The sequence below is a fragment of the Zingiber officinale genome, chromosome 5B, assembly GCF_018446385.1.
Source record: "Zingiber officinale cultivar Zhangliang chromosome 5B, Zo_v1.1, whole genome shotgun sequence".
NCBI classification, from domain to species: Eukaryota; Viridiplantae; Streptophyta; class Magnoliopsida; order Zingiberales; family Zingiberaceae; genus Zingiber; species Zingiber officinale.
The window spans coordinates 28,241,608-28,266,021 of record NC_055995.1 but is presented as its reverse complement, the minus strand read 5'-3'; the positions used below and the strand labels follow the sequence as shown (position 1 = coordinate 28,266,021).

General features: G+C 36.9%; 2 protein-coding genes across 2 annotated transcripts; both read left to right on the top strand.

The window, feature by feature from the left end:
* Positions 1–9,458: 9,458 nt before the first annotated feature.
* On the top strand, positions 9,459–20,742 carry LOC121986582. The gene is made up of 8 exons (XM_042540543.1): positions 9,459–9,546; positions 9,638–9,720; positions 14,111–14,362; positions 19,467–19,593; positions 19,684–19,806; positions 19,906–20,202; positions 20,285–20,481; positions 20,563–20,742. Exons 1-8 carry the CDS (start codon positions 9,459–9,461, stop codon positions 20,740–20,742), a joined length of 1,347 nt encoding a protein of 448 aa, XP_042396477.1.
* A 69-nt stretch (positions 20,743–20,811) lies between these two features.
* LOC121987317 lies at positions 20,812–22,968 on the top strand. The gene is made up of 5 exons (XM_042541175.1): positions 20,812–21,020; positions 21,526–21,618; positions 21,713–21,811; positions 21,895–22,189; positions 22,834–22,968. The coding sequence occupies exons 1-5, from the start codon at positions 20,856–20,858 to the stop codon at positions 22,866–22,868; spliced, it is 687 nt and encodes a 228-aa protein (XP_042397109.1). The 5' UTR covers positions 20,812–20,855; the 3' UTR covers positions 22,869–22,968.
* The last annotated feature ends 1,446 nt before the right edge of the window (positions 22,969–24,414 follow it).

Here is a 24,414-nt window from a genome sequence, read left to right as displayed (position 1 = left end):
CTAAGGGAAACCACATTCTAGGTAACTTGAGGCCTTCCTATTTCATACTATGAATGTAAGCATAGGCAGCAACATAAGCATGAGAACATAAATGTAAGCATAGTAAATGAACTAACCATAACTTGATCATGGGCATGTCCATAGGTATAGGCATAAGCATAAAATAAACATAAACATAAATGTAGGCATAAACATTAACATGACTTGAACATACTTGCATGCGTACTTATGAACATATTGTTGTGGTGGCCTAGTTGCACTTAGTAGTACCATAACATAAGTCGTTGATCAAATAACTACCCTAGCGCTAGGTTGGTAGGGGTCCAAACATAGGACCGGAGTCCCCATTATTCTAGTGCGCTCATCGGGCGTAAGTCCCTGGATCATACCACCATCCCAGAACATAACTTGATTGATTCCAGCATGCTCATCAGACATAAGTCTGTGAATTATACCACCATCCCAGAACATAATTTGTTTGGTTCTGGCGCACTCACTAGGTGTAAGCCCCAGATCATACCACCATCCCAGAACATAATTTGGTAAGTTACTGATGTGCGTAAATATTATGATCGTTTATGTATGTTTTAACTCACATTCACTTGTTTATATGTATGCATTCTTTGCATGATCGTCTCTTTTATCATGTACTTATCATAAATACTCTTTTGTTCAAATATTTGCTCTTTGTTTGATTTTGTGTTGACAGGGACAACTTTACGAGCAAAAACAGCGATTGTCGACGCACCAGAACGAGGTAGAGAACACAGTTGTGCAACCTCGCACGGCCGTGTGGCCAAACAGAAGAAGGACAGTGCACGGCCGTGCAACTCTTGCACGGTCGTGAGGCCAAACAGAGAAGGATCAGAGCATAGCCGTGCAAACTTACACGACCGTGCCCCCTACGACCAACATCCAAGCAAGGAACGGTCGTGAAGTCCTGCACGGTCGTGTCCCATAAGCAGAGCCCCAGATCCACACGGTCGTGCCAATTGGTACGGCCGTGCAGCATGGCCAGAGGCAAAAGAAGGCACGACCGTGCCACATTTGCACGGCCGTGCAGCGCGGCCAGAGGCTAAAGAAGGCATGGTCGTGCCACATCTACACGGTCGTGCTGCCGCAACCGTGCCCTAGCCTATAAAAGGGTTCTAACCCTTCTCCTCAAGTGGGGAGAGCCGGGAAGCGAGCTGTCAAAGGAAGAATCATCTTGGTGTCGTTCCACGCCGTCCAGAACCTCTGTCCAGCAATCTTTTATCACCACATCAACTCCAGAAGCAAAGGATTGGATCCGAAGATCACTTGTCATCGTTGGATAAGCATCTTTTCTCTTCCTCTCTTCATGTTCGACAATTGTATGCTTAATTACATTATGTCTTCAGGTTTTTCTCCGACGTCTATGGAGTAGATTCCTTATTCTAGGATTAGGGAGTAGTTGTGGATTGGTTTTGATGTAAGACTCATATTTATGCCTCTATTCATTGGATGATTTCGCTTGCTTTGTTTCAACTATTATGCATGCTTGTTGCGTATTAATTGATTGTGTAGGAATTGCTAACCTCGTAGAGAGAGTATCTTAGATTGTACACCCGAGGGGCCCATTTGACAGGGATAACCCGTTCACGGACATCTTGGGTACTTCCTTGAAAGGAGAGGTAACTTCTCCACAAGGAAGCAAGAGACCAAACTAAGCTCCTTATTTCTATCCTTAATGACACCAATTAGAGTTGCGTTCTTGTGATCTACCGAGGCACCCTAGTGATAGGGGTTAACCGTAACAGGATTTCATAGGGATCTTCTCTGTGTGGTACTTAAGGATAGTTGCTTTAGCTTCCGACGAATGCATGTTGATGGACAATGAGTGAAGGATAGAATGTGATACATCAATATCACCATAATGAAACTGAACTCCTAGAACTTTTCACGAACCAAGTTAATTACTTTTTCTTTGCTAATTCTTGTTTCCGCTTCCCAATCTCTTTTCTTTAGATAACTTACAACCATCGGTAGTTTAGCTAATCTTAAGTGAACCATTGCTTGTGCTTATAACCAGTCCTCGTGGGATCGATAATCTTTATTATTGACGACGAATCCGTGCACTTGCGGAGACGTAACAAGTTTTTGGCGCCGTTGCCGGGGACTGTGTTTATAACATTAGCAAAAATCATATTAGATTAAACTAGACTTTGTTTTCTTCCTTTATCTTTCCTTTTTCTAATATTTTTCATTTTTAGAGATTAATAATTTTATTTTTGTTTTTCTTTATTTTCTACATTTTTATTAAAATGCTTAAATTTTTTTATTATTTTATCTCTTTTCTTTACTATATTCCATACCTTGTTCTTGCATGCAAAGAGCTAACCTTGTAGGAGATTCAAATACCCCACATGTCTGTTAATTTTGAGCTCCCGGTCTGTTCGGATAGGACATGATATTAAGGCTATTAAAGGATTATGGAGCCTCGAAGTCTGCTAAAGAGCTAGGGCCCATTGTGTTTCCAGAAATCCCAGTGAAGAATTTTATGCTCAGACCTTCGTTCATCTCTAAAGTTCAAGAAAATCAGTTTGGGGGATTAGATTCAGAGAATCCTTACTTGCATCTCCTAGATTTCCACAATTATTGCAATACACTGAGAGTTGAGGGAGTTCCGGCTAATTCAATACAACTTATAGCTTTTCCATTCAACCTCAAAAGTAATGCGAAGGTTTGGTTCAACACTCTATAACTGAGAAGCATCAGGACATGGGATGAATTAGAGAGAAAATTTTTAAATAGATACTTTCCTCTAAAAAGGACCGCTAAGTTGAGGGATCAGATTCTGCACTTTAAGCAACGTGACGAAGAAGCATTGCATTAAGCTTGGGATAGGTACTTATCAATTCTATATTAGTGCCCGCATCACGGTATTGAGAGTTGGTTGATTCTTCACGTATTTTACATTAGAATTTTGTTCTAGAACAAAAGTTTTCTGGACGCAGCGGCTGGGGGGCACTCATGAAAAAACGTTTGGATGAAGCACAAGAAATAATCCATATGGTGGTATCAAATATCAACGAGTGGTCAGGACAAGAAGTGCTAAACTTATCCCTACACCCGATCAAAGAAGGAGAGGATATGGGAGTGCCGATGGCCGAAAATAAGTTCAGACACATAGGAAATGAGGTTCAGGAAGAATTAGAGGAATCCATCAGTGTACGGTGCAAGGATGTACAAAAAATATTTCCTTAGTGTGGAGAGGTCTTATTAAAATCGTCGGGAGGATTAATATCTACCTCAGCATCATTTATGGAGGAGGACTTGGATGATGACGATAATATTGAAAGAATAGCTCAAGAAATTGAGGAAGCGCCAGAAGAAGTCATGGTAAACGAGGAAATACGATTATTAGAACAGGAACCAACCTTGCCTGAGATTGTACCACCTTAAGTGGAGCTAAAACCTCTGTTGCCTAACCTTAAATACGCGTTCCTTGGTCAAGATTCCACCTTCCCAGTAATAATTAATACGAATTTGATTGAGATGGAGCCACAGGAATTGATCAAGGAGCTGAGAGCACACAGAAAAGCAATTGGATACACCATTGATGACATAAAAGGGATCAGCCCTTCGATCTGCATGCACAGAATTCTGCTCGAAGAAGGATATAAAAATTTGATTGAGCATCAAAGAAGATTAAATCCGAATTTGAAAGAAGTTGTGAAGAAAAAAGTATTGAAACTTCTTGACACCGGAATCATTTATTCTATATCTGATAGTGAGTGGGTAAGTTCGGTCCATGTGGTCCCCAAGAGAGGGGGAATGACGGTGGTTAGAAATGAAAACAACGAATTGATTCCAACGAGGACAGTCACAGGATGACGGATGTGTATCGATTACAGGAAGCTAAATAAGGAGACTAGGAAAGATCATTTTCCCTTACCATTCATTGATGAGATGCTAGAAAGATTGGCAAAAGATTCCTATTTTTGCTACCTAGATGGATACTTTGGCTTCTTTCAAATTCCAATATATCCCCTAGATCAAGAAAAAATCACTTTCACATGCCCTTTTGGTACCTATGCTTATCGACGAATGTCGTTTGGGCTCTGCAACGCACCAGCTACATTTCAGCGATGTATGATGACAATATTTTCAGATTTTACAGAAAAGATTATGGAGGTATTCATGGACGATTTCTCAGTCTATGGGAATGACTTCGACTCCTGTCTTCTGAATGTTTCTAAAGTTCTCCAGAGATGTGAAGATGTGAACTTAATTCTGAACTAGGAAAAATACCACTTCATGGTCAAAGAGGGAATTGTTTTAGGACATAAGATTTCAGAACGAGGAATTGGGGTAGATAAAGCCAAAATAAAGACAATTGAGAAACTACCTCCTTCTCTTAACATAAAAGGGGTTAGGAGCTTTCTAGGGCATATTGGATTTTATAGGCGTTTCATTAAAGATTTCTCAAAAATTTCCAAGCCACTAACTAACCTGTTGATCAAAGATGCTAAATTCTATTTTAATGATGACTGTAATGAGGCGTTTAAGAAAATTAAGAGTGCTCTCATCTCAGCTCCCGTAATTCAAGCTCCAGACTGGGAACTCCCATTCGAAATCATGTGCGACGCCAATGACTTTGCAGTGGGCGCAGTTTTAGGACAAAATACTGCATGCAATTCATTATGCTAGCAAGACATTGGATGTAACCCAAATAAATTATTCTACCACTGAAAATTAATTATTAGTCATAGTGTTTGCAATTGACAAGTTCAGGTCCTATCTAGTGGACTCAAGAGTGATAGTGTATTCTTATCATACTGCCATAAGATACTTGCTTAATAAGAAAGATGTCAAACCTCGTTTGATTAGATGGATCTTGCTTCTTCAGGAATTTAATCTAAAAATTAGAGACAAGAAAGGGGCTGAAAATGTTGTGGCAGATCATCTATCCCAAGTATGGCCAAATGGGAAGAAAGATGTGGATTTTGATCCACCCATAAATGATGTTTTCCCTGATGAGCATCTGTTAGCAGTAAATTCTGAGAGAGTACCTTGGTATGCAGATATTGTTAACTATCTTGCAAGTGGAGTACTTCTCCCAAAATTCACCTGGCAGCAGAAGAATAAGTTTTTTCTCAGATGTCAAACACTACATATGGGACGAACCACTGCTTTTTAGGAAATGCGGAGATACAATCTACCGAAGGTGTGTGCCGGAAGACGAGATCAAGGACATTTTATTTCACTGTCACTCATCATCGTACAACGAACATTTGGGAGTGTCAAAAACAACTGCAAAGATTTTACAAGTAGGATTTTTCTTGCCAAGTTTATTTAAAGACACGAGAAATTTTGTGCTATCCTGCGACCAATGTCAAAAGACCGGGAACATCACTAGGAGAAATGAGATGCCATTGAATTACATCCTCGAAGTAGAACTGTTCGATGTATGGGGGATGGACTTTATGGGACCCTTTCCTTCATCATGTGGAAACAATTATATTTTAGTGGCAGTGGACTATGTATCGAAATGGGTAGAAGCCATAGCTTCTCCTGCCAGTGACGCCAAAACAGTAATTAAACTGTTTAAAAAAGTGATTTTTCCATGGTTCGGTGTGCCTAGGGCAGTTATTAGCGACGGGGGTTCGCACTTCTTTGAAAGACAGTTCGAAAATTTGCTAAAGAAATACGGAGTGAGCCACAAAGTAGCGACACCCTACCATCCCCAGACCAATGGGCAAGCTGAGATTTCTAACCGAGAGATCAAAGCAATATTAGAAAAGACAGTGCCCAATTCCCGCAAAGACTAGTCATTGAAATTGGATGATGCTTTATGGGCATACCGTACTACTTTCAAGACTTCAATCGGTATAACCCCATTCTGACTTGTGTACGGGAAGCTGTGTCATCTTCTAGTAGAATTAGAACACAAGACTTACTGGGTGATAAAACAGCTTAACATGGACCTAAAGTCAGCAGGAGATAAAAGGAAACTCTAATTAAATGAGCTTGATGAGTTGAGGATGGATGCTTACGAACATGTCAAATCCTACAAAGAGATAACAAAGAGATTGTTGGTTGCTACTCAGAAAACCTAATGGTTCCACTGTACAAAAATTTTGTACAAAGGTCTGAACCTTTCCTAGCTACCATGTGTTCTTTTAAATTAAATTTGGATCGCCTGTGGAACTTAACACATTTGATCCAAAGTTTAATTTACTTGTTCTTTTAGGTTTAGACTTGGATCTCCTGCGGAACTTAACACGTTCGATCCAAATCACCTAGGTTATTAATTCCATTAAATATTAATTTCCAAAATTGGCTTCCAGGACATGGCCTTCTTGGATATGGGAACAACCACCACCGCCTAGACAAAGCCTTTTAAGGAAAGCTAATATTTAATTTCCTTAAATAACTTTAGGTCAACCGAAAAGAACAATCAAATCACAAGGAAAAGAAAAACAAAAGAACACAACATCGAAAACAAATTCGAAATACTAGAATCACATGCCTCTTGTATTTGGTATTTTTACATGAAGATAAAACTAGTATGATGCGGAAATTAAATACTAGTATACCTTTTATTTTGCAAGCAAAAACCTCTAGGTCTTCTACCGTATTCCTCTTCTAACCTCGGACGTTGTGTGGGCAACGATCTTCCGAGATGAGAAACCACCAAAGCACCTTCTTCTCCTCCTTGCAAGGTTCGACCACAACAAGAGCTTCTCCAAGGATGAAGAGAAAACACCACCAATGCTCCAAGGGATACAAGCTTTATCTCCTTCTTCTCCAAGCTAGAATCCGGCCACCACTTGATCTCCAAGAAGATGTGTGGTTCGGCCACAAGGATGGAGAGAAGAGAAAAGAGAAGGGCTGGCCACACCAAGGAAGAAAAGAGGGAGAAAAATAATAGAGGTTATTCACCTTCAAGGCTCCCAAAACCCCCTCTTTTATAATCCTTAGCTTTGGCAAATAAGGAAATTTAATTACAATAAAATTTCCTTAACTTTCCTTGACATGAATTAATTAAGAAAAATTAAACAAAATTTCCTAAACCTTCATGTCATGGCCGACAACATCATTAAGAGCAAACAAGGCAATTTCAATCAACAATTAAAATTCCTTATTTGTCTTCGGAAATTTTAAAAAATAAAATTTCCTTTTAAAATCCCTTCATGGTTGATAAAAAGAAATTTCTATAATTTTAGTTTTTCAACATGTGAATAATTTACAAAGAAGAAAAATAAAATATCTTTCCAATCTACAAATAAGGAAAGAGATCAATCTAATCTCTTTCTTTAATCTTTTGTAGATCCTTTTAAAAGAGATATTTTAATTTTTAATCTCTCCAATAAATTATATCTTTCACATAAGAAAATTTTAAAATTAAAATTCTTTTTAATTTAATGGGGGCCGGCCACCTAAGCTTGGGTTCAAGCCATGAACCAAGGCTTGGCCGGCCCTAGCTTGATCCACAAGCTAGCTTGGCCAGCCCCTACATCATGGGTATGAAGGTGGGTATAGGTGGGTATAGTACTCTATAAATAAGAAGCTATGATAGGGACCGAGAGGAGGAATTGATTTTGGTCTCCCGATAAAATTAAGCATCCCGTGTTCGCCCCGAACACACAACTTAATTTTATCAATAATAATTCATTCCACTAGAGAACTATTATTGAACTACCGCACCAATCCCAAATTACATTTTTGGGCTCCTTCTTATTATGAGTGTGTTCGTCTCCCTGTGTTTAAGATGTCAAATGTCCACTAATTAAGTGAGTTACTGACAACTCATTTAATTAGTATCTTAGTCCAAGAATAGTACCACTCAACCTTATCGTCATGTCGGACTGAGTCCACCTGCAGGGTTTAACATGACAATTCTTATGAGCTCTTCTTGGGGGCATTATCAACCTAGATCACTAGGACACAGTTTCCTTCTATAATCAACAATACACACTATAAGTGATATCATTTCCCAACTTATCGAGCTTATTGATTTATCGAACTAAATCTCACCCATTGATAAATTAAAGAAATAAATATCAAATATATGTGCTTGTTATTATATTAGGATTAAGAGCACACACTTCCATAATAACTGAGGTTTTTGTTCCTTTATAAAGTCAGTATAAAAGAAATGACCTCTAATGGTCCTACTCAATACACTCTAAGTGTATTAGTGTAATTATATAGTTAAGTTAAACTAATTCCTAATTACACTACGACCTTCCAATGGTTTGTTCTTTTCCATTTTGGTCGTGAGCTACTGTTTATAATTTATAAGGTACTGATAACATCATCTTCTGTATGTGACACCATATACTATGTTATCTATAATATAAATTAATTGAACAACTACAAACAAATGTAGACAATTTGACCAAATGTGATTTTTTATTCAAAATAAATGTTTACAAAAGCTTAGGCTTTCAGTATACACTCTAACAGAGATGACATGATCAACATATTATGCGGAGAGAATTCAAGGAAGGGGACTCAGTGTTGTTGTTTAATTCAAGATTGAAGCTTTTTCCTGAAAAGTTAAAATCGAGATGAATAGGACCATTCCAAGTCAAAAAAGTTTACCCGTTCGGAGCTGTTGGCATTTGGAGCGAGGAGCGTGGAGAATTTAAAGTAAGCGGGCAGCGTTTAAAAAAATACCTCCACGATGTGCCGACAGAGGAAGATATGCTGATATACTTCTCGGATCCGCGCCCACCTGGATGAGTTAAAACGGGGTCGAGCTAAAGACCTAAAACAAGCGTTTCTTGGGAGGCAACCCAAGGGTTTTGTTCATTTTAGTTCATCTTTTCGTTTATCGGTTTATTTCTCTAGTGAGGCCAAGTCGAGTATTTTTATCATTTCTTTATTTTTGTGTATTCATTTTCAGGATGTGCATAGCCTCCACGAGCTGGCCGTGAGCATTTCATGGGTGTGGAGGCGTTAGAGGAACAAAAATGATGAAAGGCGAGTCACCGTGCGCTAAAGGGAGTCGATCGTGTGACCCCACACGGTCGTGCAAAGCCGACAGAGGGACAAAGGCCATTGGTCGTGCAACCTTGCACGGTCGTGTGACCTATGTAGAGAGAAAGAAGACATGGGTCGTGCCAATTGGCACGACAGTGTAAGAAGGCCAGAGGAGAAAGAGACACAGGCCATGCCAATTGAAGAAGGCACGGGCCGTGCCAACCAGCACGGCTGTGCAGCTTTGGCCGAGGGGAGAAGAGAGGGAGTCATGCCAATTGGCATGGCCGTGCAGAATCAAGAAGAGGAGGGCGTGCAACCCTACATGACCCAACCCAAAATCCCTCCTTATTAGGTCACGGGTGTGCGGAGGCTTGCACGCCCGTGCCGCCACCTTCACCCCCTTCCTCATACCTCCTTTCTTTTCCTTTCTTCCTCCAACTTCCCAAGGTGCTACCACCCCTTCCCCATGTTCATCTCATTTAAATCTACCTTTCTCGTCATCTGTGATGTCGAACTTTGTCGGAGGGAGCTCTCGTCAAAGGAAAGGAAAAGAATTGTTGGTTGTCTCAAATGAGGAGAATGCACGCTTCAAAGGTATATCGAACAACTTTGGCATTACTCTCTCTAATGACGAACAATTACATCGTTATCATTCTTTATCTAAACGTTCCATTTTGAGCACTAGGTTTATGGACCGAGAAACCTTACAAGTATTGGGGGTTTGGGAATGATATTGATTGGTTGCTTGATAGAATAGGTTGGACTAATGTAATGACCCTGAAATACCCAACTTATCCTCGTATCGTTTTGGAAATTTTAAGCTCCATCACTGTTGATAATATTCAAGGAGAAGGGAAATTAAAATTTCATTTATTTAATGATGACTATGAATGGAGTCTTGAGGATTTTAATATATGCTATGATTTACCTAGGGATGGAGCTTACATAATCCTACCTATTTTTGAAAATTCAAATTTATGGGAATAAATTGGTGGGCGGTCTTGCTTTAATCAACATGTTTCTAATGGTAGTAGTATCATTAACCTAATTTTTCGATATGCCCATATATTGATGAGGAACACGATATTTGGAAGGGGCGGTAAAGAAGGAATTATAAGACTTTCAAACCTGTATTGTTTATGGGCAATGATATAAAATATGTCTATTAAATCTGTATATTTCTTTTTAAGACACTTGATAACATTAAGGAAGACTTCTTCCTCTGCCCCTATTATTTTAGGTGGATTGCTTACTCATATTGCAGTAGTATTTGTTAGAACTTTCGAGCCGCAAAAACCGCTTTTTGCGTTGCAGAAACCCTGAAGTTCTTAGCCACTGAATCCGTGCGAAGATAAAAATTTTCATGTACTTAGTTTTTCCTACTAATAGTCATACTAATAGCCACATGAAAAAGTATATGACACTCATATAACGATCCATGATACTTTTTCATGACGGGTCATTCAGTATACATTCTCCAATACATACTCATGTGTCAACTTGATATCTCTATATCCATGACTTGTGAGATCAAGTCATCGAGTTGACCTACATGCCAGTCTCAGCGCATTAACATTGTCCCTGAATGTTAAAACTTGGCTAGGAATAGTTACGAGTAGTGTTCTCTATATCATCTCATTATCGATTCAACCAATCGATTGATAAGATAAGAACCTTCTACTCAAGGACACTATTATACTTAGTTATTTGGCACCAATACAAGTAAGTATAATGACCATAAAGAAAATGCCTTTATAAACATATAGGAATATGATACATCAAGTCCATATAACAATCATCACATGATTGACTTTAGGGCTTTAACTGACAATCTCCTACTAGCACTAGTATCAATCAGTGTAGGCTCTAAGGCCCAATGACCTAGTGTGACCATCAAGCTTTCTCTGTGCCAAAGCCTTGGTCAAGGGATCAGCGATGTTAGCCTCTGTGGGTACTCTGCAAATCTTCATATCTCCTCTATCGATAATCTCTCGAATGAGATGGAAGCGCCGTAGTATGTGTTTGGTCCACTGGTGTGAGCGAGGTTCCTTAGCCTGTGCAATTGCTCCATTGTTGTCACAATAGAGCTCTATAGGATCAGCTATGCTAGGAACCACCCCAAGCTCAGTAATGAACTTACAGATCCAAACTGCCTCCTTTGCTGCTTCTGATGTAGCAATATACTCGGCCTCTGTTGTAGAATCAGCAATTATGTCCTGCTTCGAACTCTTCCAGCTCACAACACCACCATTTAAGCAAAACATGAACCCTGACTGTGATATATAATCATCCTGGTTAGTTTGGAAGCTGGCATCACTGTAACCCTTTAGAGCTAGCTCGTCATCGCCTCCATATATCAAGAAATATTCTTTAGTCCTTCTCAAGTACTTAAGAATATTCTTGACCGCTATCCAGTGACCTTCACCTGGATCTAACTGGCACATGCTCGTCATGCTCAAAGCATACGAAACATCAGGATGAGTACATAGCATGGCATACATAATAGATCCTATGGCTGAAGCATAAGGGATCTTATCCATGCGGTCTCTCTCCTCTCTAGAAAAGGGACCTTGAGGCTTCGAAAGACTCACACCATGTGACATTGGCAAAAATCCTTTCTTGGAATTCTGCATGGCAAACCGTAGTAATACCTTGTTAATATATGTACTCTGACTTAAGCCAAGCAATCTCTTAGATCTATCTCTATAAATCTTTATGCCTAGAATACGGGCTGCTTCACCTAAGTCTTTCATTGAGAAACAATTCCCTAGCCAAGTCTTTACAGACTATAGCAAAGGGATGTCATTCCCAATGAGTAGTATGTCATCCACATACAATACAAGGAAGACAACTGTGCTCCCAACAATCTTCTTGTAGACACAGGGTTCATCTTCATTCTTGATGAAATCAAACTATTTGATTGCATCATCGAATCAAATATTCCAGCTCCGAGAAGCTTGCTTTAGTTCATAAATGGAGTTATGCAGCTTGCATACTCTGCCAGTATCCTGTGGATCTACAAAACCCTCAGGTTGTGTCATGTACACATCCTCAAGCAAGTTTTCATTCAAAAATGTAGTTTTGACATCCATCTGCCAGATCTCATAATCGTGGTATGCTACAATAGCAAACATGATCCGAATGGACTTAAACATCACTACTGGAGAAAAATTTTCATCATAGTCAATACCATGAATTTGTTTGAAACCTTTAGCTACCAGACGACCCTTATATATAAGTTCATCCATGTCAGTCTTTCTTTTAAAGACCCACTTACACCCAATGGGTTTGACCCCTTCAGGTGGATCAACTAAAGTCCATACTTGGTTGGTGTACATGGATTCCATATCAGATCTCATGGCCTCTAGCCATTTCTCAGAATCTGGGCTCATCACAGCTTCCTGATAGTAGGTAGGCTCATTCTCAATGAGCATAACGTCATCATGGTCAGACAAGAGAAACGAGTATCTCTCAAGCTGACGACGTACCCTATCAGACCTGCGAAGAGGTATGTCTACTTGAACTGGTTGTTGTTCCTCAACTCCTTGTGGAACAATCTCATCATCCACAACACTTTGTGGTTCCAGTTCAACTTCCATCAAGGCTTCAGTGCTATGGTCCATATTTTGAACTTCTTTAAGATTGAATGTACTCCCACTAATTTTTCTAGAAACAAAGTTCTTTTCTAGAAATACCCCAGTCCTAGCCACAACTACTTTATGTTGACTGGGAATGTAGAAGTAATATCCCTTCGTTTCCTTGGGATATCCAATAAAATAGCACTTATCGGATTTGGGTCCCAATTTATCCGAGACTTGTCGTCGAACGTAAGCCTCACAACCCCAAATTCTCATAAAAGACACCTGGGCATCTCTCCCAGTCCATATCCTATATGGTGTCTTTATCACAGCCTTGGATAGAACACGGTTAAGTATGAAGGCTGGTGTGTCTAGAGCATAGCCCTAAAGAGATATAGGAAGATCTGTGTGACTCATCATAGATCACGCCATATCTAATAGGGTATGATTTCTCCTTTCAGATACATCATTCCACTGTGGTGTTCCAGGAGGAGTGAGTTGGGATAGAATCTCACACTCAGCTAGATAGTCACGAAACTCATGGCTAAGGTATTCGCCACCTCGATCTGATCGAAGTATCTTAATACTTTTGCCAAGCTGGTTTTGTACTTCATTCTTGAATGCTTTGAACTTTTCAAAGGATTCAGACTTATGTGTCATCAAATACACATAACCATATCTACTGAAGTCATCAGTAAATGTAATGAAGTACCTATAACCACCTCTGGCAGCGACATTGAAAGGGCCACATACATCACTATGTATAAGTCCTAGCAAGTCAGTCGCTCTCTCGCTGTGTCCACTAAAGGGAGTCTTGGTCATCTTGCCCAGTAGGCATGACTCGCATGTCTCATATCACTACAAGAAAATTGATTTTTAATGACGAAAATTTAATGAGGGTATGGAAAAATGGTCATTAAAACCATAATTGTTGAAGTTTTTATGAGGGTAAAAATAAGCATGGTTAAAAAGTTAAATTATTAGTGACGAATTTTTAATTTCGTAACTATAGATAACCAATCCCGTCATTATGTGAATACAAAATAAATCCCCTCATAATTGAGTATTATATTTATGCGCCAAATTTTTCACCAAATTTTTCAACAAATAAAATTTGTGTTAATATTATATTATATTATATTAAAAGCATATATAACACAATATGCTTGTGTTATCTATAGTTACGATTATATATAACACAAATATATATAAATGTTTCGCAAACATGTATATTTGTAAAATAAATTAACTATGCTTTATTAATTTGTAACACATTATATATTTGTAACACAAACATATATAACACATTATATTATATATCCCATGTTCGTTTTTTAAAAACTATTAAACAAATATTTTTTTTCCCATGTTCGTTTTTTAATTGTGACGTTTTATTTATTTATTTTGTTTGTGTTAATTTGTTTTCCACCGATGTTTTAAAAACTATTAAACAAATATATTTTCTTTCCATGTTCGTTTTTTAATTGTGACGTTTTATTTTTTTTTGGTTGACTATTAAACAAATATATTTTCTTTCCATGTTCGTATTTTAATTGTGCCGTTTTTTTTTTTTGCCCTAGGCGGGTTATCTCTTCTCCTGTTCGTGCGCCTCTTCTCCTTTGCACAGCGGGCTCACGTCTCTTCCCCTCTGCACAGCGAGCGAGCGACACGCGACGACACACCTCTCCGCAAGTCAAAACAACGCCTTTCTTCCTTCTCTCAACAGCGCGCTTCCTTCTCCTCTCAGTAACGGCGCAGCCCTTACTCGTCTCCTTCCCTTTCCTTGCTCATCTCCTTCCCTCTCAGCAACAACCAAGGAAGCTCAATCAAAGGTAAGCCTAAGCCTTTTTTTTTCCCCATTCCACAAAAAAAAACACTTTCGTCTGGAATGGTATCTTCAATTTCTGATGCTACACACTTTCTTATGGATATGTTACAGAACATGCTGGAATCATTAGCAATGTAAACATTTTCTAGATTAATTGCATCATTTGTATCACCTATTGTTCCCACTATTAGTTTGTTTAACATGCACATTTGTTAACTAGTTGTAATTATTTTGTTATTCATAATTTCTTTTCCAAATTCTTGGAACTTCTAATATTCACTCAAGAATTATCATTTTTTAGCATTACAAAGCATACCTTTATGTTGTGTTGCCTATCAATCTGTTGCAGGTTTTTTTTTTGAGCAAGAATTCATATTTGTAAAAGGAAAATGGCACCTAGTAAGGAATGGATGAGTTTTTTCAATGATCGGTTCAATGAAAAATACAAGGTTGGAGTTGAACAATTTTTGAATTATGCTTTTAAGAAGACAAGTGAAGAGAATAGTATTCGGTGTCCATGTGTCAAGTGTAATAACACTGATTATGGATCTCGTGAAGTAGTTGAAATGCATCTAAATGTGAATGGAACAATGCCAAATTACACAACTTGGTATCACCATGGTGAAAGGTTTGGTGAGTCTTCATCTGATGACGAAGAATCGGAAGGAAGTGATTGTGATGAAATCTTAAGGGATTTATATCCTAACATGGATGGTTTTGATAGAAGTGGATTGGAAATTGGTTCATCAAAGAATAAGAATGGAGAGGAACCGAATGACGAAGCAAAGACATTTTATAGATTGTTAAAGGACTCTGAGCAACCAACTTATCCAGGTTGTAACACCTCAAAACTATCTGTGCTTGTCAAGCTATTACACATTAAGAGTATTGGTCGGTGGAGTAATGAATCATTTGATATGTTGCTACAATTATTGAAACAAATACTCCCAATCGGTTCTAGTTTTCCAGAATCCTATTATGATGCAAAAAAAATTATTAAGGATCTTGGTCTCTCTTATCAAAAAATAGATGTGTGTATCAATGATTGTATGCTGTATTGGAAGGAAGAAGAGGAGTCTAACATGTGCAAAATATGTGGTGCTTCTAGATGGAAAGCCAATAGTCAAACTCGAGAAACCAAAGTTCGAGACAACGGGAAGAAATTAGCAGTGAAGACCATGCGTTACTTTCCTTTAAAGCCAAGGCTTCAAAGGTTATTCATGTCTAAAAAGACTGCTTCTTTTATGAGATGGCATCATGAAAAAAGAGTGGATGATGGAGTGATGAGACATCCAGCTGATTCTGTGGCATGGAAGTCATTTGATGATCTGCATAAAGATTTTTTCCATTGAACCTCGAAATGTACGACTTGGTCTTGCTAGTGATGGTTTCCAACCATTTACTCATTCAAAAAATTCATATAGCATTTGGCCAGTAATACTCATTCCATACAATTTGCCTCCATGGATGTGCATGAAAGAATCTAATTTTATTCTTTCAAGTCTCATACCAGGTCCTGAGGGTCCAGGAGATGCTATCGATGTCTATCTTAAACCTTTGATAGAAGAGTTGAAGGAGTTGTGGGAACTAGGCGTCGAAACATTTGATGCTTCAACTCGCCAAAATTTTAAATTGCATGCATCTTTATTGTGGACAATCAATGATTTTCCTGCATACGGTAATCTATCTGGCTGGAGTACCAAAGGTAAGATGGCATGTCCTTGTTGCAACAAAGACACTTGTTCTATGAGGTTAGCTAATAGTAAAACGCAATGTTATATGGGTCATCGACCTTATCTTCATAGCAACCACAAATGGAGAAAAAAATAAAAGTTTGTTTGATGGAACTAAAGAGGTAAGACAACCGCCAGTTTCACTTTCAGGTGGTGATGTGCTTGCTCAAGTGAATGACCTTGAAGGAATCATCTTGACTAAAGATGTTAAAAGAAAGGTGAAAATATCACATGAAAAAAGAGGTGATAATTGGAATAAGAAAAGTATTTTCTTTGAACTTCCGTATTGGAGTTCTCTTTTGTTAAGACACAATCTAGATGTGATGCACATTGAAAAGAACATATGTGAGAATATAATCAAGACAATTATGAATACGAAGGGGAAGACTAAGGACAATGTCCAAGCTCGTCTTGATTTGGAAGCTATGAAAATTAGACCAGATTTGCATCTAATTCGTAAGGGGGATAAGCTTGAGATGCCCATTGCATCCTACACTTTATCTACAGAGGAGAAGCACTTGTTTTGCTTATTTTTTAAGCAATTAAGAGTCTCAGATGGGTTTTCATCTAATATTTCTCAAAGTGTTAACATGAAAGAACACAAAATCTCAGGTTTGAAAAGTCATGATTTTCATGTCCTTTTACAACATCTACTTCCTCTTGGGATACGTGGCCTCCTCCCTAAAGCAGTGTGTGAACCACTCATTGAGTTGTCTTTGTTCTTTACTAGTTTGTGTGCTAAAACATTGAAGGCAGATGAGTTACAAAAAATTGAATCTCAAATTCCGATTACTCTTTGCAAGTTGGAACAAGTTTTTCTCCCTTCTTTTTTTGATGTGATGATGCATTTGTCTGTTCATTTGGCTAATGAGGCTAAAATTGGTGGACCTGTCCAATATCGATGGATGTACCCTATTGAGCGTATGTTGTATGAGTTAAAACAACTGATTCGCAACATGGCTCGTCCGGAAGGCTCAATAGCAGAGGGCTATATAGCAAAAGAGTGTATGACACTTTGCTCAAGATATTTGAAAGACAATAAGACAAAATTTAATAGACTTGAGCGAAACTGTGACAATAGCTTTCATAAATATGAAGGTGAAATATCCATATTTTCACATTGTGGGAGGGCATTAGGAGCTGGCACAAGTTGTATTCTCGATGATGATGAATGGAAGAAAGCTCATATATATATTTTAAAGAATTGCGATGAAGTACAACCTTTCCTTGAGTAAGCTCAAATACCTCTAAACAACCATTTCTCTTTTATTTATATATATTCATTTATCATTAATGTTGTAACGCAGAGAGTACTCTACAAGTTAGAAAAATGATACACAACTATCAGATGAAGACTGGAATAACAATTTTATTGGTTGGTTTAAAAAGAAAGTAAGTGATTCTATTATTATAAATTATTTAGTGTTGAACACGATAATTTGTTCATGTTATTTACTTTGTAATTTATTTGTAGGTTGAAAAAATGAAAAAGCAAGACCAACACGCTAAATATGATGAGCTGCTATCTTTGTGTCGTGGTCCTTTAATGTATGCTACATGCTTCAGTGGTTATGTTGTCAATGGATATAGGTTTCGAATTGAAGCTCGTGACAACGGATGCAGAACACAAAATTCTGGGGTGTGTGTAATTGGTGATATAGGTAGTGAGAAGAATTATATTGACTATTATGGAGTGTTGACACAGATTCTTGAACTGCAGTATCTTGATGGAAAACGAGTGGTTTTATTTCGATGTAGATGGTTTGATGTGCATGATAAAGAGAAAGGAGCCAAAATAGATGAATATGGATTCACTAGCATTAATTGCCATCGTATTTTGAAAACAAACGAACCATTTATTCTGGCCAATCAAGCTTCACAAGTGTTTTATGTCATTGATAACATCAATAAAGGTTGGCATGTTGTTGTTAAGACACAACCTCGAGATGTATATGAGATGCCACAACCAACAGAGGATGAAAGCAATAATTCCCGTGAATGAAATCTGTATGACGAAGATTGCATCTCATATATCCGTCTGAAATATATATCCGTGGATGAAGTCCGTATGATGAAGATTGTTCTGCAGGTGGATTTACATCGGTTTGATGTATTTTTTGTGGTTTTGTTGGTGGATTGCATGTCTTCATAAGCAAACAAATAAAAAAGTAGTGTCAACTTATCATATTTGTTTTTTTATGATATTCTCATTGGATAAATGTCTATTTCTTTATGTGTGAGTGGCTCATTTCATGTTTTTACTATTTGTACTAATATATTCATGTTATCCATGGATTTGTATATAGCAGGTGTTGACCGTGTGATTTGTCCATGTGAAGCATTTGAATGTGATAGGCAAGTTGATCTTTTTGTAATTGTGAGTGCATGGATTGAATGTGAATTGTTTGTGCATGGATTGTGAGTGCACAATCCATGGATTTGAAGGTGAGTGCATGGATCTGTGGATTTGAAGGTGAGTGTGTGGATTTGAATGTGAATTGTTTGTGCATGGATTGTGAGTGCACAATCTGTGGATTTTAAAAGGTCAACTACTGAATACCAAGGAATATGCTCATTCAGCAAATTTATCAATAAATCTGGTTTGTCAATAAACAGAGCAACTATCAATAACTGAAACACTAAACATACACCAAACATTCAAAAATAGTTAACTGTAATTAAAATGGATTATAGTTTTGCTAGACACAATTCAGAATTGATGATATGTATCTTCCCAATCTGGCAAAATATGTTTCTGTTAAGAATTGACTAATTATTAAGTCCAGAAAAGTCAGACAAATAAGAGTGAGAACTACAAGTTTTCACAACAGCAAATGAATCAACGAGCTAGATAGCTTAATGTAATTGTCATTAGACAATTCACAAATTAGCATACATGACTCTCACATCTTTTCTTCTTCATTCAGTTAAGCTGCTCTTCCACATTCCGAGTCCAAATGGTAGTTGTGAAGGATTTGACAACTATAACCCTAGTTAAGATTAACAACAGGCAAGTTATCAAGTATCCTAGATTGGAACCTCGAATAACATTAGTACACATTGAATATTTTTTAAGGAACTTGCCCTTCTATAGATTAGTTTTGGACCTTTTATCTCGAGCAAATCATGAGAGTGTAAATTTTGTTTATTAGTACACACTTGAAGTTGCATTTCCTTGTTCTCATATGATTTGTTTATTTTAAATCTGTGGATTTAAATGTCCATTTATTTGAATGTGATAGACAAGCATTTGAGTTGATATGTTTGTAATCCGTGAATTGTAATATGTGGATTTCAATGTGAGTGCACAATCTGTGGCTCATTTCATTTTTTTTTATTATTTGTACTAATGTGCTACATTGCTTCTCTTAACAGATGAAACCAATGCTTACAAAAAGCAATGTAGGTAACATTCAAAAGCCTGTAAAATTTTTAGCACCTGGTAAGTTGGCCAAGGAGCGTGGATATAGACATAGAACGAGGCATGTTGGAGATTCTACTGGTACTTTCAATTTTGCTAACCTAATATTTTAGATTTTTTTTTCTAGAGTTTTAATGATTGATATAATTATATCATTCTTTAATTATCTAGGAAATGCATCAGCCTATAAGAGTATAGGGGGAAATGCATCCGCCTACAAAAGTATAGGGGGAATTCGAAGGCTACAAGTTGAAGAGCAAAAAGCACAATACATAGGCAATCAAGGAAGAATTGGTAAACCTCTAAACTTTATGTAGACATTGTAATTTATGACTCTTGCAATTTTTTAGGTTACATCCTCTAATTTTTTTTGGTACTTTTTTCTTCCAAAAGGTGGAATTTCAGCCCATACTCTTATTGTGCATTTTGAGGAAGATGAATGGAAAGAAAGAGATTTTACAGAAGATAGTTCTTTCTTGGATATCTTGAACATATGTAAAAAGTTTATTGATATATATTCTGTTGGTTTCAAAGTCACGGATGCGGATGGTAAGCTATTGAGAAATGATAAAGATTTATTGGCTATGCTGAAAGAACATGAAGACGTGGAGAACATAGAGATTTATTTAGATGTGGATGAAACTGCCCAACCATTACACTTCAAAATGCCTCAAGACAATCCATCCTTTGGTAGCGATAATAAAGAGTTATTTATTGAGTTCTTTTTTGTGTTTCTCTTTATCAGTGATTTATTTTCTTTAAATTTGTACAGATTCTATCCCAAGAGTTCCAAAAGTGAGAGATGTCACAATATTGGGTTATTTTAAGACAAATGAGAAAGTCAAAGTACGAGGGGATGTGGTAAACGGAACTGAACAAGCTAGTACAGTTCAATGGTTCATAACTGTTTCAAAGAACTTTGATATCGAGACGGGCTTGCAAGCTATTAGTAAATGTACCATCAACAAGGCAAGTTGTTTGGCTATATAATAATTTAAATATTCCATGAACCATCATTTATTATTGTAATTATATGATTTCTTTAATTAGGATTTTCAAATACCAATTGAGGCTGTTGGTCATTATCTTGTTGTTAAATTTACACCTATGACTGAAGATGGTGAAAGTGGTGAATCGAGGTTTGCTATTACAGACAAATATGTTGATGGTAAGTATATTTCAAATTTAGAGAATTATGAGTTTTCTATTGATTTCAAATTGAACTCTTGATACAATTATTTATTACCTCAATTCATTGAATAGATTCGGCACCTAAAAAGGTGAGAAAAGTTAGAGGAAAAAATAAGAATAAGAAAATTGCAACTCTAAAAAGTGGAGAAAAGATGGAGATTGAATTCTACAACAATCGTGCAGTGGGAAAAAATCATAGCTATTGGTCGAGACACTTGGGGAAAATCGTGCGTGACAAGCATATTTGCCCTATACAAGTGAAAACATGGAAGGACTTGACTGAATTAGACAAGCAACACATGTGGGATGCGGTGAAGGTAGGTGAATTGCATTACTATATTAGTAAACATGAATTACATTACTACATTACTGCATGCCCATATATTTGTAAACATGAATTACATTAATCATTGATTGATAAACGTGCATTCCTTTTTTTATTTCCTTTAATTCCTTTTTTTATTTATTGATTGGTAATCGTACATTACTACATGAATGTGTTGCATGAATGCTTTTTCAATAGCAACATAGAATTATATCGTGAGCATACTTTGGAGCATATGAGTGCTTTGTGGACAGCATGGAGGTCATCCTTGAATGTAAATTATGTGAGACCTTGTAAAACTAAAGCTGAAGTTTTAAAAAATGTGCCACAAGGGTTTAATGCTAAAGAATGGGAATGGCTTGTCACTAATAAGTTCTTAACTGATGAGTTTCAGGTATAATAATGTTGATTCAAATGTTATAAGAAATATCTTCATTTTGCAATTAAATTGTACTAATGGAAGTGTTGATTGCAATATTGGTTTGTGATTTATGTAGAAAACCAGTAATCAGAATTCAACGAATCGGGTAAATGGAGTAATGCCTCATCGAACTGGAAGCAAGCCACACAGACAACTAATATATGACATGGTCATAAATATTTATATTAATTTTTATGTTTATTATTTATGATGTTTTATTTAATTAACATACATAATTTACTTTCCTTTTATATATCTTTCAGGGAGGCAAGGATAATAATCCACCTGACATTGCAAAAATTTTCTATGAGACTCGACATAAAAATGGAAAGTTTGTTGAGTCAAAAGCACAAGAAAAATATGTAATTGTCACTATTTAGCCTTTTAACCTAAATTTGTTATTTATCATTTATTTAAATAACGTTTGAGTGATGAACCTTTGTAGGATGAGATTGTGAAGACTATTCAGTCTACTGCATCACTCTCACATATTGAGGTTGTTGAAAAGTGTTTTGGACCACAACGGCATAGCCATGTCTTTGGTTTCGGAGGTGGAATGAAAAGAAAACATTTTAATTGTTCACAAGCTACTTATATAAAAGATCTTGAGGCTAAGCTCCATGAGAAGGAAGAAGATAATAATAACCTTAAGAGACGCATGGATGGAATTGAAAGTAGATTAGCCAAAATCGAGAATGAAAACCAACCAACTTCAGATGAACCTGCAATAGATGGTGAAGGTGAGTTTATTTTTTTTTTAATCTAACACTCTATATCAGATATCTGCAAAATTTTAATATTGTGTAGAAAGGTTGGCATACTTCATCCATCCTTCTCTCTACAACAATGCTTCAGTAAGTTTCATATTTAATGACAAACGTAAGTAGCTCTTGAGGAATTCAAATTGTTAAATTGGTTTCTTTATAGTTATTCTATTACTAGTTCAGGAATTCAAATAGTCGAATCTACTACCAACTTTCACAATTACTGAAATTTCAAAGACTAGTAGTATCAGAAACCAACATTACCTTTTTATTCCATGAAAAAAAATGGAAGATCCATGAGCTGTTCTTCCATGCGATGCCATAATTTGGGGAAAAATAATCTCTTTTCCAATATTTCTGCGGAATCTCACCTGGCCTTTTCATCAATAAAACTCCCATTTTATCTAAATACTGGAAAATCACCAGTCAATCTCACAATCTAAAATCTTCTGTTCAAACCATGATGTATTTTTGTATGACTAGTGTTGATTAATAGATGACATCATTTTTAGATGACTAGTATTGTAATTGTTATCTAATACTTGTATTTTTGGACTTGGACATTTAATTGTTCGACTATATCTTTATTTTAATTAATTTTTTCTATTTATATTTTACAGATGATGCCCTGATGGAAGTTAATAGGCTGCCTTAATCGGATGACGTGCTCTAAAGAAGAATTCAAGCAAGGATCAATTAAGAAATTATATAGTACAATTGCAATATTTTTAAATCGGATAGCGTGCTCTCAAATATTTTTGTACTCAAGGAACTCATTTTGGAACAAATTGCAATTTTGTATATTTTGGAACTCATGCTTATATAAAATATTTTGTTAATCGCAATTCTATTTATTAGTAATGTCATCTATGATAAATTGATACAAAACTATTTTAAATTTGATCACGATTAAAAATATTTTTTAATGAGGGTAATTAATGATTTAATGAGAGGTAATTTTATTATTAGATCGATTTTTAGTGAGGGGTCAATGATGATATAATGAGAAGATATAATGTCATTAAAATATTATTTAATGAGAAGTAAATGGTAGTATAATGACGTCTTTTTTTGTCATTAAAATTAATTTTAATGACGGTATAATCCCATCACTAAAAATATTATAAAAATAATGACGGGATGACTTTACTGTCATTAATTACCTTTACCTAGGAGGGCAGTAATGAAGGTCCATGACGGATAAATTCCCGTCATTATAAGTATTTGATGACGGGTTTTGAACATTTAATGACGAAATTTTTCGTCACTATAGATCTATTTTCTTGTAGTGTATGATTCAAAATCAAATGAGTCCAGCAAACCATCTTTATGGAGCTGGGTTAAGCGTTTGTCATTTATATGACCTAAGCGACAATGCCAGAGATAGGTTTGGTTCATTTCATTTGACTTGAACCTTTTGGTACTTATGTTATAGATGGGGTTCTCTAAGTCTAGAATGTAGAGTCCGTTCATCAGAGGTGTACTACAATAGAACATATCATTTAAATAGATGGAACAATATTTATTTTTTATTATAAACGAAAAACCTTTCTTGTCTAAACAAGAAACTGAAATGATGTTCTTGGTAAGAGCAGGCACATAACAACATTCATCTAATTCTAGTACAAGCCCAGAGGGCAGAGATAGATAGTAAGTCCTTACAGCAACAGCAGTAACCCATGCTCTATTGCCTAGTCATAGGTCCACCTCGCCCTTTGTCAATGCCTTGCTATTTCTCAGCGCCTGCACATTAGCACAAATGTGAGAAGCACATCCGGTATCCAATACTCATGATGTAGAAATAGATAGATTGACTTCTATAACATATATACCTGAAGTAGAAGTCTCACTTCTCTTTTTCTTGAGATCTTCCAGATATACTTTGTAGTTCCTCTTCCAGTGCCCGATCTGACCGCAGTGGAAGCAGGTAGCATCCTTGGCAACCCTCCTTTAGGTTTCAATGCCTTGCCTTTGCCCTTGGCTTGGGACTTTCCCTTACCTTTAGGCTTGCCCTTGCCTTTATGCTTTTGCACCATCAAAATGGAGTTGGGCTTTACCTTCTTAAGGTTTAGCTCAGCAGTTCTCAACATGCTTAGCAGCTCGGGCAGTGGCTTATCAATTTCGTTCATGTTGTAATTCATGACAAATTGACTGTAGCTCTCTGCCAAAGATTGCAAGATCAAGTCTGTGGTCAGCTCTTG